Here is an 11,197-nt window from a genome sequence, read left to right as displayed (position 1 = left end):
CACCTACCTACACTTACTCCCGTTATTAGCTGCATGGTTGTGCTGCGAGGAACTGGTGTAAATCTGTTTCAAGAGATCATATCCAGAACAAACAAAAACAGTGAGAAATCACTTATTTAAAAAAAAAAATCTGACCTTTTCATTTTTGAAGTAATTATGAGAATAAATTGCACATTAATTACACAAACTGTTTTATAAATGTATAAAAACAACCCTCAGACTTTGTCTTTGGTACCAGCTGATATTTAATACATGAGTATCAAATCAGCATCATTATAGGCAATTAACACAGTAATTATTTGAAGGAGAAACTCATGGAGTTGATGCAGATTAAGCTGCCAAAGAAAATGTGATTTGTTTTAGTTGCTTGGTAACCTGACATACTGATGATACATGTTTCTATTGTAATAGAAGAATAAAGGTCCTCCTGGTGGTTGTATCCATTCATGCATTAACTCTAATTATCTGCAAACTGTCTGCCTCTGATTATCTCTTCTCTCTGCTATGATGCTCATCATATGGTGTATTTTATAGGGCTAGTCAGAAGGTCACATCTTCTCATCACTTACATAAAATATTTACTTCAAGGAGTTATTTTTTTCCCCAGAATGGACAAGATTTTTAGTTGCTAAAATGAAAGAAAAAGACGTTGGTTGAACAATTTTGACAGTTTTAGTCTCCCATAACTATTAATTTGTACACAAACAGCTTAAGATGTGTACATTCAATTGAGAAAAACTCATTTTGCACTCATCAACAAGCTTCAGAAAACAATAGCAGCTTGTTGATTTCATTGAGTTTTTCCAAAATTATTAATGCTAGTCTGCCTCATTCATTCCAAAACCAGTTGGATGTTTGATCATTAACCTCTTGGCACACTCAGATGCTTCCAGGTTTGAACCATCTGATTAGGATTGCAGTTTTTTGCCGATCGCCTATTATTGATCTTTCAAAAGCCTGATTTTACCCAATACCAATTTTTTTTTTGTTTGAAATGTCGCTAAATATGGGAAGTAAGAAAAATGGTCACCATGATTATTAACAATCCAGAAACTCACAAGTCAACCTCAAACTGGAAGCACCACTGAAAGGTTGCCAACCAAGAAGGAAATGTCTGCATTTAAAATAAGAGATTCGAATTTGACTGAATTTTAAACCGGCCCAATATGGAAAAGCAAAATGCTTCTTGGAGTAAATTTTATGGTCAGATAAGAAACAGATGGCACTCTTCAGGCTTTCTAGCCTAAAAATACTGCGTAGCATGGTGTTGGTAGCATCATGGTAAGGGTCTGTTTTTCTGCTAAAAGGCATTAGAGCATTTGACAAGGTAATTGGAGTAATAAAGACCACTTTTTCTTAATTTTTACATTTAAAACCAACAATTGGGTGTGGAAACAGTTTGGCGTTTGAGCTGGAAAATGAACCCAAAAAAGCAACAAAATTATACAGCTTAATGACTGCATGTGAACTCCTGACTGGGAGTTTATGATAAACGCAATCAACTAATTAGAAGTCATGATGCAGATGAGGGAAGACACCAGAAATACATCAAGTAAGAACACTTATGATGAACAATATAAAAGTTAAAAGTTACCAGTTGTGTTTAACATATTTTTTAGTATGTATCAAAATATTCTTCAGGAAAATAATATTTTGGGAGAAATTACACAAACATTTCTTTTTCCTTTTTGGAGCTTGTTGCCAGGATGTTTCTGTTTTGGCAGATAAATGTGTCTCAGTAGAATCTATTTGCTTATTTCCTGCAGACGGGCTCCGGTGGCCGTCACATGACAAACCTCGACGTCGGCCCCGAGTTTCTGCAGCTCATCCAACCAGATCTGCTGCTTCTGAGACAGACGATCGTTGGGCCCCTTCACCTCCACCAACTATTAGAAGATTTCCGATATTCAGATATAGCAGAGGAATTTATCAATCACAGAAGAAGATTAGGGCCACTGGCAAGACATCAACCTGACTTTTCTTTTCTTAAAAATTTAGATTTTTTTCCTTCAGAATTATGACTTTAATCTCAGCATTATGCGAGATTAAATCCTGAGATTTTACTAATCTCGGAATTCTACTTTTATTTCTTCCTCAGAATTCTGAAATTTTTTCCCAGAATTTTGAAATTTTTCCGGGAAAATTTTTACGCATTTCTTTTCCTCAGAATTCTGACTTTAGTCTCAGAATTAAGACCTCTTTACCTCAGAATTTTCCCTTTAAATTTGAGAAACAAGTCAGAATTGGGGATCTTTTTCCACTGGGTCTAATCCTCTTCCGTAAATGTTACACACAGCAAATTCGGCATCAAACCAAGCAGGGATGGTTTACCCTCAGGTGATGTTACCTTATAAGTGTTGTTTGAGGTGTTCCACACAACAAGGTCAGGCAAACCTCCTCTGCAGTGTCTGTAGTCTTTTGCCATTCGGTCAATCACTCCACCAAGGAAAGCTCCACCGAGACATGCAATCAGAGACTGTAAACATTTTACTCTGTTAGATTCAAAGAACAAAGCAGTCAGGGAGAAATATACCAAGTGTAGAACATCACACAGTCTGCCAAAGCCATCATCTAAAAATGGAAAGAATCAGCTAAGAAACCGTGAATTGAATAAAACTAGCTCTACATTTCCTTCTGCACCATTCCCAAGTGAAACACGGTGGTGGCAGTATCATGCTGTAAATACCTCTGCCTGTTGGAGGGACGAGAAACGCTCCCAGTTGACCAGCGAACACACTTTCCCCTCCTGAGATGTCCAGACATCTTCCAGCATGGCGCACAGAGTTTCCACAGAAGCTTCACAGAGCAACTGAACGCGAGAGATTATAGCTTCCCGTCTGTTTTTATAGAAACAGTCGGTGTACAGATCCAAAGGACAAGTCTGGACAGAAAAGAGAAACAAATAAAAAAGTTAAACTTTTATGGGCTTGGTTTAGGGTTGGATGATATGGCTGAAAAAATGTGTCCACACATAAGTGTTTCATATCAGTCTAAATTGATAATTATTGATTAGTTTTTTGTTTTAAATATTTGAACTACTACCAAACTGGTAGCATGTCTTTTCCTCTTTTATCCAGTTTTTCCTCCATGCTGTTTTGTTTATTTTAAAGCAGTTTTATGGCTCAAGGTTGAGAAACATAAAACTGCTGCTGTGCAAGTTACTCGGCAGGTTGCTGCTAGTAAACCAAAGAGTGAGTGACTGAGTTTCTAGGTAACCAACGAACAAATGAGCTTAACTGACAAGTCAGTTTATTTCCATATTTGCATTTAATTTCTTTAAAAAAAAAACAACAAAAGTAATAATACTAGTTTGTTTTTCGATACGTTTGCCTTTTTAAATTTTCACAAAAAAAGATCTATTCTGTTTTTGCTAAATTTTAAATGCATCTTCATTTTAAATCCTAAAAATAGAAATAAAATCATGGTTCTTGAAATATAACAACAATTTTCCTAGTAGGATAGAAGATATTTATCTAAAATTATATGTTGTCTTTATTTAAAAGGCCATATGACATTTAAACGAGTTTCATTTGGCTGACCTGAGAGTAAAAATGGCTGGTTAGGTCATAAATGTTGTGGATCCCTGGATTAGTCGTTCCTTTACCTGGTATGGATTTCTGAAGACGTCTGGAATACCTTCCATAAAGATAATGTCCCACATCAGGAGACCAAACAAGGTTGAGAATGTTGATCCTTCTCCATGGATTCCTTACACACAGAAGACAACGTTCTACCTTTTTTCTAGAAGTTTCCTGCATTTTTTGGGGGATGGGGGGTCGCTGTAAATGGCTTACCTTGGTCAAAGCCTAGTTGTCGGTAATGTGCCAAACTAAGCTCTTCTACAGAGCATATTACAATCGAGCGACCACTCCCGTCTCCTTCATCACTTTCTGGTAAAAGAAATCTAGATTTTCCCATGCCGCCTTCATGAGGAAACAGCTGACCCCGAATGGTCACCTGGAAAGAAAGTTACAGAGAACTCAGAATTTCTTTTGTTCAATAAAATATATATCACATATTAGCACACTGTAGACAGACTGACATGTTTAACGTCTTGAATTTGGAGCGCAGGAAGCTCTCTGAGTTGGAGCCGGTACTTTTTGCAGCTGGGAGCGTCTTTCATCCGGAGAGCTCTCTGATGGAGGGCGAGTTTGTGTCCTGTGCGCACCAGAGGGTCTGACAGCCCGTCCCTCATAGCACAGATAGCCTGAGAAGAGAAATGATGGAAAAAACACCCCAAAAAACACCATTCTGAAATGGTTCAGGTAAATCTTACACACACAAAAATAAACAAAACAAAGCCATTTTTGGTGTCAGGAAAATGAGCCATTTCAGTTACATTCAACAGGCACCGCGCCATTACCTAGCAACATATTTGGTCAGCTTGTTTCACCGCTGTATGAGAGACCAATTGCTGCAATGTTAATGTTGTTACTCGTACAGGAGGCTCTACTTCTGCTTTTCAAAGATGTACAGTTCTATAATTGGACATCTGTTTGTAGTCATTTTTATATCTGAGTGTAAACGTTGAGTTGGAGGGCGTGGCCAGCAGCAGCTGCTTTAGTTTTAACCCTATAAGACCTGACGGAGTGCTGGGGATCCAGCCAAATTTGCAGTACCGTACTTTCGTGACACGTTAAGCCATCTGAAAAATTTCAACTAAGAAATTTTCTGAAAGGGGAGACGTTGCGCTTTCCAGCCAATATCGGGTTATTACGGTAATTTCACCTCCAGGAGTGAAATTAATCTGATGAAATACTCTTTTAATACGCGGTAAATTGCGAAAATAACTGCCAGATATTGAAAGTACCAGTTGTTGTGGATGAATGGGCAAATCTATTTACTCACAGGGCATTTGAAGAACTGCAACTGTTCTGAAAATAAGCAAAAACATCCAGGCGGAGATTTGAAAAGTAAGTCATAAAGGGTTTTAAAGTGACAGGACGTCCGAAAACTGCTCATTTTGAAAGGAACTCAACAGAGGTAGAATTGATCAGTCTAAAATCTTCTTATACAAGAATGACTTAGTGAAAAATGGACATGTTTTGCATAGCACATAAACTTATTAACTAGTTAAAGGAAGCATAGTAGGTCACCTTTACAGCTTTAAAATGGATGTTTGCTGCAGCCTCAGTAATACCCATTACCTTTCCTACAAACAACAACTTCATTCACTGGAGCAGCTCTAATCTGCAAGCGTCCTAAACTGCAACGACTTTGGCACAGTAGCCTTTAGCGCTAATAGGATATACACTCATCGCGTGGTAACACTGCAGGCAGAGCAGGGAATTTAAATTACAGGGATTGCATCAGTCAGCATTAGTGTTTGTAAAATATAAATAAAGTTTTTTTTATTATTTATATGGGTTGTAACATCTGAATGTTAATATAAACTAAACAAATAAATGAACATATCTGTTTTTTGCTTACTTGATCAGGTTTTTTGAGGTGCTGGTGAAAGTTCAGAGCCAGCCTGTCCCACCATCGGCCCCGGCTGTCAGGACAGTAAACGGCCTGCTTTAGCAGGGCCTGCAGCTCTTCTACTGCTTCCTGTTTCATAACAAGAGAGAAATACTATCATTACCAACACAAGGTTTCTAAACAGTAAAATTTATACTCTGTTCAAGTATTTTGAATGTAAGTTTTCAAACTTTTCCAGCACTTGAAGAAAAAAACAATGGAAATGTACAAAGACAGTTTCAATTCACTATTATATGGTATTACTCACTACAATTATCAATAATGTCTTGTTTAGTATTCTACGTTCTACAGCACTGGCAAAATAAAATGAAATATAGCAAGGCTTTCTGGTTTGAAAAGTTTCTCTCACACCTGACTGCTCTGAGAACAAAACACAAATTAAAAAATAAAAATCAGCTATTTCAATAATTGTTTAATTTAAACAAAACCTAAAACAACCTTTATTTTAACTGTACCGATCAATAAATCACTGAGCCATCAGGAAGATTAAATATAACAAAATAATCAAAAAAAAAATCTCGCAAAAGTTTTGTGGCATTTAGCAAATAGGAAAAAAAAGGTATTTCTAACTAACGAAACAAGAAATTTTTCTCTGATTTAACTTCAAAGAATGAGAAAAAAATGTTTTATTGTATGAAAATATCTGGTTTCAACTGTAAATAACCTGTTTCCATTTGATCAAGTGTTCAATTACACTTTATTACAAAACTGTTCAGTTTAAATATCAAGCACTTCATACAAAAATTGCAGCATCTTAAAGGATTTCAATATATGATCCCTGCTGACGCATTTAGCGCCATAAACAAAACCAATTTGAAAAACAGGCAGAAAATGAATGCAGATGAACCTCATAGCGACGGAGCCTCTGTAAAATCTCCACTCCTCTGGATAAGATCCGCGTGTAAGCCCACCCTGTCGTAAAGCTGCGGAGGAACACTGGCAGCTCTTCCTGGTGACTGGATGAAAATTACAATGTCAGCAAACATGAATTCTACAGAAATAGTACCAACGAAGAAGCCATTTAAAGTCCTGACCTCAGGTCATGCTTGCTGTTGAGCTCAATCCAGGTTTTTTTGGCAGAAGTGTAAAGCTGCAGGGCCTGATCCCACTGACCCCTCTGCATCGCCAGGGTGACTTCTATCAGGGCCCGCATGGACGCTTCATACCTGGTGCAATGCAAAGAGTCATAAATATAAACTTCAGCCTTTTGTGCTGAAAGAAATGCAAATAGCATTTACATCCCACAAAGTTTTAACTTTGCAATAAACAAATATTTTATTACAATTTTATGTAATAGATCAACAAAAGGTGGATAAATAATTGTGTACTATAAGAATAAAACTATACATTTTTTTTACAAACTAAAATATAAAAAGTAGGGCTTTAACTAAAAATTATTGTAGCAATTGATTATTTATTTCTTTTAAGAGCTTAAGGCTTTTTATACAATTTTAGAAGAACAGTAAAGACGCAAATAAACAAATACTTTTGATTTTCTTTTCTAAATAAGAAAATATATATTTTATTGTTTAAAATGCAACAACATAGTATGCCTCAAGTGAATTTGCTGCTCAAGAGGTTTGGGGTAAAACATACACAACGGTGTATTTTTATCGTAAAGTCAAAATGTATAAATATTTTGTACTATTTTGACTAAATTACAGCTCTGAAGATGTTGGGCTTTCACCAAATGGCCTTTTTGAGTCTGTAAGCTCCTGTTAGTAATGAAAATTACTAACTTAGTCATTTTGAGTACTAAATTAGTTGACAATTAACTCAATAACCAATTAATCCGATTATTTTTTTCTTCTGAACAGATCGCTTTCCTCCATGTTTGCTGCTTCCCTATCAGGCAAACTGCAAAAATGACTTCATATAATATATATTTTTTTTAAATGCTAATTTGAGATTCTTAAGATGACAAAATGTGACTTCAACAGGTAACTAAGAGTCTGCAGATCCTCACCCGATGAGATCCTCTCTATCTCGAAACACTTTGGCCTCTCGCTGCACGGTGTAGTCCGGAAAGGCCAGACGACCCGAGTTCACCAACAGGATGGTGAAAAGCTGATTCTGACCTCCAGCTGCCATTTCCTCCTCGTCCATCGTGTCCGTCAAAGAGAAGAGCAGCAGGATGCGGGAGAAGACGGCCCGAGGCCCGCGAGACAGACGCACACAGGAGCCTGCAAGCTGCTTCGCCCTTTAAATAAAAGAAACAAAATTAATCTTAAGATTACTTCTAGCAGCTTTTTATACCCCAAACATCAGATTTCACATGGTTCCTACTCTTTTCCCACAGTAAAAGTGCTTGAAAAGTTAAAAAGGTAAGTTTTCACATTTTCCACCTCCACACTTTGGAGATGAGAATAATGCAAATGTACTAAAGAACAGTTTCAAATAACCATTATGTTATACTTATTACTATTTTGATAAATCGATAGTATTTTACACATATTACTAGATAGATCAATTTTATCATAGACTCAAAGCCCAAATTATATAAAAAAGAAAACAATATTTATTTATTTCTCTTAGATCAATAAGTCAGTCAATCACTGGGAATAATAAATATTAATTAGGCTGAAACAATCCAAAATATGTAAGGCAAATGGCTCCAAATATATAAAGAAAGTTACAATAATAATAATAATAATAATAATAATAATAAAATGCTAGGTTTTTTGACATTCAGCAAATAGAAATATTTTTGGTGATTCTTGCTAATCTAAAAGAAGAAAATTTAATCTAATTTAATTTCAGACAAGCAGTCAGAAAAAAATGTGTCTGTCTTTATTAGGTGTATGAAAATATCTGGTTTCAACTGTAAATATTTAGGCTTTTAATCAAACTGTGCTGCTTGAATATCAAGTACTTTCCAAACTCTGATAACTCTCAAGAAAAATTCAAGCATTTTCAAGTATTTTGGTCACTCAGACAAACCCTAATCTCACCGTTTCAGAATAACTGTCCCAACTTTGCTTTGACTGGAGGCTGGAGAGAAGAAAGACTTCTGCCTGCTCAGACGAAGAAGCCCGTCGACCAGCTGCTGTTTTTGGGTGCCAGAACAGCCCAGATGGAAAGTCTTAGCAAGAGCTTTGAGTTCAGGAGCCGGCAGCAGATCCAGAGCCTCCACAAGATCCTCGAGGTCCTTTTCTTAAACAGAGACGTTCACAAGAAAAATCAAAGTTCTGAAAGCATTTAGAAGGTCCTAGTCAAGGTTTAATTGGACGGATTACTCACCTGTCTGTAGAAAACCTAGCTGAACCAGTTCCTGTGCAACAGATCCCAGATCACTGCAGATCTCTCCATAATCCAGTTTATTTACCTGCAGCCACTTCAGTTTCCTCTGAAAGAGCCTCACATACAGCTTCTGAGCCATAACTGGGAGATTCAAAAATCATGACAGTGAGTTACTGGTTATGCTTTGACAGAAGCAATTAATCTGAAACAATTATCAACTAATTTGGTAATCAATTAATCATTAACTGGGGTATAGAGACTCATAAAAGCATCAATTATTAATTGGCTAATCTAAAAATAATTAACATATAAGCCTTAAACTGTATTGATGTTAAGTCACGCAGAAAGGCCTGATGTTAAAAGTATTTTTTAGCTGTAGATGCATTCTTTGCTACAAATTACCAAGCTTTCACTAAAGGAATTATTACATTTTAGGTAATAACATTTTTTCTTTCTTATTTAATAAAATAACTATAATTTGTTTCAATGCACCTTTAACGTATTGTATAAAAAAAAAGACTTAATTGGCTGAATAAAAAATCTGCAGAATGTGCTATTTTTAATTAAATTGGTCGATTAATCGTCAGAATAATCGATTGTTAAAATAATTGTCAGTTACAAAAATATACCTGACAAGCTCTGAAATCCATGTACGGCGGACATGTCCTCCTGGTTGAAGAGCATCGCGTCGTCCTCGTTCTCCAACACCGCGTGCAGCACGGTCCGGAAGTTACGCAGGTAGTAGGGAAGTGATTGGGCATCGGAGGTTTCTACCTTTACATCTGCATCAGACAGCTCCTCTGAACTGAAAGGCTTGGCAGATTCCTGTCCTTCCATCTGAATGTCCTCCGGATCAAGACGAGTTGATGATTCTCCACTGCTGCCTTCATATTTCGCTTTCTTTCTGATCAGAGATCCCTTGGCCCTAAAGGTGGCTTTCTTTTTTCTCTTCATTTGCTTGGCCGGTGAAGGCGGCTGTTCAGATGAAACCATTGATTGGTCTGATTGTTTTTCTGCAGGTGGCGATGGAGCTTCTGTCACTGCAGAAATACAATCATTGCTGTCTTCTAAAGTCTGGACATTTTCCTTTTGGGAGCTGCTGGATGAGCTCATCGGATCAGACGTGTTGCAAACCTCTGCATGTTTCTTGTGATACTTTCTGGATAACTTTGAAGACAGACTTCCTAGGTCAATGCTTCTGACCACAGTTTTGTTGTTTATGTCCCGTGGAGTTTGCTGGGAGTTATTCTTCTTAAAATACGGACTCGTTTTGGTTTTTGCGTCCTCTTTCTGGTCCTGCTCCGGGGACTTTGACAGATCGCCTCCAGGTGACAGCTGGAGCCCTGAATAATCATTCCTACCTCCAGAAGCTGCAGTGCTGTCTCCTCTATCAAATTTCTGACACTGCAGATCGATATGATCATTGATCTTGAATCTTGGGACTAATTGTCCACAGAGGGGACAGGCCAGGTTCGGTGGAGGCTGGCTGCTGAAGAAGTTGGTGATCGGAGTCCCAGCTTTAGCATCGCCTTTCTTCTTCTTCAGTGACAAGCTTCGCCTCGGTTTGTCGCTGCTTGTTCTTTCTGTCATGCTGAGCCGATCCAATAAAAATGACCTTTTCTAACGTTTCACTTTGCTGCATACTTCGGGAAAAAATAAATAAATGTAGTGAAAGCTACAAGGACCGCAACTGAATACTAACTTGCAGAAAGCTTACACAACAAATAAACATAGCTTTTCTGGTGGTGTGCTAGCGGCATTGAATGTAATGTGGCATTCCTTACTGAGCCGAATCAATATGCCGGTTCTTTTAATAACGGTTGACGTGAATTAGTCATACTACCATTATATATATATATATATATATATATATATATATATATATATATATATATATATATATATATATATATATAAATTTTTTCATAAATAAATGTATATATATATATATATATATATATATATATATATATATATATATATATATATATATATATATGTTGTTGCATATATATATATATAATTTATATAGTAGGGAAGTGATTGGGCATCGGAGGTTATATATATATAATTTATATATATATATATATATATATATATATATATATATATATATATATATATATATATATAAATTATATATATATAAAAAAATTTTCATAAATAAATGTATATATATATATATATATATATATATATGTTGTTATATATCTATATATATAAAAATTATATTTATATATATATATATATGTATATATATATATATATATATATAAATTTTTCATAAATAAATGTTCAAAATAGTTTCAGTGGGAGTTGCTTTGAACCAAAGAAATATTGTTTGTCACACTTCATCATTTAAAAAAGGGGGCAATTATTGAGGACGTTTAATACCTTACAAAAATATTTTGTGTTTACTTGAGTTATCTTTATTTGTCTGTGACAAAAAAGAAGAAATTTAAGGGCAAATATGTTT

General features: G+C 35.9%; 1 protein-coding gene across 1 annotated transcript; it reads right to left on the bottom strand.

The window, feature by feature from the left end:
- Positions 1-242: 242 nt before the first annotated feature.
- On the bottom strand, positions 243-10,474 carry fan1 (FANCD2 and FANCI associated nuclease 1). The gene is made up of 13 exons (XM_055028849.1): positions 9,351-10,474; positions 8,722-8,862; positions 8,433-8,634; positions 7,448-7,681; positions 6,516-6,647; positions 6,329-6,437; positions 5,431-5,550; positions 4,043-4,207; positions 3,795-3,957; positions 3,605-3,708; positions 2,687-2,881; positions 2,348-2,476; positions 243-1,886 (listed from the first exon to the last, which is right to left on the bottom strand). The coding sequence occupies exons 1-13, from the start codon at positions 10,309-10,311 to the stop codon at positions 1,746-1,748; spliced, it is 2,796 nt and encodes a 931-aa protein (XP_054884824.1). The 5' UTR covers positions 10,312-10,474; the 3' UTR covers positions 243-1,745.
- Positions 10,475-11,197: the final 723 nt, after the last annotated feature.

The sequence above is a fragment of the Poeciliopsis prolifica genome, unplaced genomic scaffold, assembly GCF_027474105.1.
Source record: "Poeciliopsis prolifica strain line A6 unplaced genomic scaffold, Auburn_PproV2 SCAFFOLD001, whole genome shotgun sequence".
NCBI lineage: Eukaryota > Metazoa > Chordata > Actinopteri > Cyprinodontiformes > Poeciliidae > Poeciliopsis > Poeciliopsis prolifica.
This window is presented reverse-complemented; position numbering and strand designations above follow the sequence as displayed.

Excerpts from the sequence above, each read along its gene's own strand:
- fan1 (XM_055028849.1), bottom strand. The coding sequence starts at position 10,311 with ATGACAGAAAGAACAAGCAGCGACAAACCGAGGCGAAGCTTGTCACTG. Across the intron at positions 6,648-7,447 it reads GATAGAGAGGATCTCATCGG|GTATGAAGCGTCCATGCGGG; the intron begins GTGAGGATCTGC and ends GCATTGCACCAG. Across the intron at positions 5,551-6,328 it reads AGAGGCTCCGTCGCTATGAG|GAAGCAGTAGAAGAGCTGCA; the intron begins GTTCATCTGCAT and ends GTTATGAAACAG.